This window comes from Mus caroli, chromosome 6, assembly GCF_900094665.2.
Source record: "Mus caroli chromosome 6, CAROLI_EIJ_v1.1, whole genome shotgun sequence".
Classification (NCBI taxonomy): Eukaryota; Metazoa; Chordata; class Mammalia; order Rodentia; family Muridae; genus Mus; species Mus caroli.
This window is the reverse complement of record NC_034575.1, coordinates 86,237,931-86,240,076: the sequence shown is the minus strand read 5'-3', so window position 1 is coordinate 86,240,076 and position 2,146 is coordinate 86,237,931. Positions and strand designations below refer to the sequence as shown.

The window sequence follows — 2,146 nt, the reverse complement described above, 5'->3', positions numbered from 1 at the left end:
TTAAGATATTGTCTTTAATCAGCACAGATTTAGAGAAGTGTAAGTCCTTCAGGCTGTGACAAGGCAGATCACCTTTCAGACTTTTTCAGAAAAGAGTTAAGGGAAAACATTTGCAATCATTCAATGTGTGTGTTTGATTTTTTTTGAAAATATAAATCTTCCATATCTACAGTTTTAGAAAAGTGCATGAGTTAAATAGAAAAGACACAAGTCCACATTTTCACTTAACCTTAAACCATGCACATTATTCCAATACTCATAACTCTGGTGCCAAATGTGACTCATTGTGAGAAAACTTACCCTCATAGAAAATCAAAGTACTACCTTCTCATACATGGATATCAACAGGTTAGTTATACGTTTTTCATTACTGAGAACCAGAAGAGGACTGACAGCAGCATAGCTGTGAGCGACAAGAATCTGAACACAATAGGGCAGTGGATTTCCCTTTAATATAGTTCTTGAGTAGGAGATGATACTGTCAAAAGTTGACATCAGCAGAAAGAAGCTCATAAGCATTAGAATGGTCCTGAGGGCTCGTTGCTCTGGAGTTGCTTTGGGANNAAGTTTTGAGTTCTGAAGGCGCTGGGACCGAGTCTTATGCCTGCACAAGAGAGTTGCCATGTAGCANGTTGAGAGGCCCATGAGACCAATAACGAAGACATTCCTGAAAGCCAACAGTGTGGAAAAGGTATGTTGCATTGGTGAACTCGGTAGTAGAAAAGAACAAGAATTTGTGATATATATAAGATTAACAGAGGTGACATTTCGTGTGGCAATAGCTGCTATTAAAATTTGGCTGCTGGTAGATATATAGAAGATACTCAGAAAAATAAAGAAATATGAGAGCTGATGTGGGGAATTCTGTTTGAACTTTGCTAAGTGAGAGCTTTGAGGACAGAGAATGATGGCCTGGAAGACACTCAACAGGCAAGTGGCACAAACAGAGAGGCTCCTGAAAAACCTGTGCAAGAAAATGACTAGTTTACATGTGATGATATCCCATCCTCCTGAAGACATAAAAAAGTCTTCTGTTATATATGCTGCAAGTAGCAGCATTACTAGGTGTATTAGGGCCACAAAGCCAATGGGCAAGTCCGTGAGTCTGGCCCTGTGCCCACGAATGAACATGAAGGTGTGGAAGAGGAGAAGGCAGCTGTTGGCTGAGATNCCGATGCCTATCTCAGAGAAGAAGGCATTTCTGATGTAAACACTACAGTAAAGTGTATTGTCTTTATTCATGTTATGCTGGGTAAAAGCATGCAGTAGTTGTCTAAAGAGAAATCAAGAAACTCCTTTGTTTCATATTGACTTCCACATCCAGAAAAGGAACATTAACCTGAATGTGTACCGATGCATCCCAATTTATCCTCAACAGAATAGAATTTCAGCTCTCTCACACCATTGAGAATCCTTCCCTACTCTTACATATTTTCTAATCCTCCCCAACTTTGGATAGCTTAAGTTTTCGATTGTGAACCTTTATCAGGTATAAGTTTTGAACCCTAATAAAATCCCATACATTATAAAAATATTTCCTTTCTTATTACCTCTTATGTCCATGTAACTGGCCAATGCCAAATGTGGTTTTGATTTGTATCATCTTGTTTGCCACTCATGCAATAGTTGAGTATTTTCAGTGAAACTGAAGGTAGAAGATTTCACAAAATGGAATGAGATGTTTCTGAGAACAGAGTGCCCCTGCATTAGAAAACTCAAAGAGTTACTTCATTTAGGCATTCTCATTACCTTTCATTTATTGCCAGACCAAATATTCTTGTCATAATTCCACCTAAAACGCTATGTGTAGACTCAGAATTCATGCTTTTTTCAGGTTCTACAACCAGTCAGATTGAACACACACACACACACACACACACACACACACACACACACACACACACACCTATGTACTCTGAGGCCAGGATGGAGTCACATCCTCTAAATCATGTGGACACTCATGTGCTAGTGTCAGAGAGACTCTAGGTGTGAAAGATGTAATATACACACCAAATGGGAAAGTCCTTCCTGGACATCATGATCTCCATGGAAATGTAAGCCACTGGAATTATTCTCTTGCCATTTCTGATTCTCTGCCTGGGGGAAATTAACATAGCTCTTTTAAAACAATTTAATTGAAACGGAG

At 39.1% G+C, this 2,146-nt stretch overlaps 1 protein-coding gene across 1 annotated transcript; it reads right to left on the bottom strand.

Moving 5' to 3' along the window:
* Positions 1 to 312: 312 nt before the first annotated feature.
* LOC110295876 (vomeronasal type-1 receptor 52-like) lies at positions 313 to 1,242 on the bottom strand. The gene has a single exon (XM_021164246.1). It carries the CDS (start codon positions 1,240 to 1,242, stop codon positions 313 to 315), a length of 930 nt encoding a protein of 309 aa, XP_021019905.1.
* Between the last annotated feature and the right edge of the window lie 904 nt (positions 1,243 to 2,146).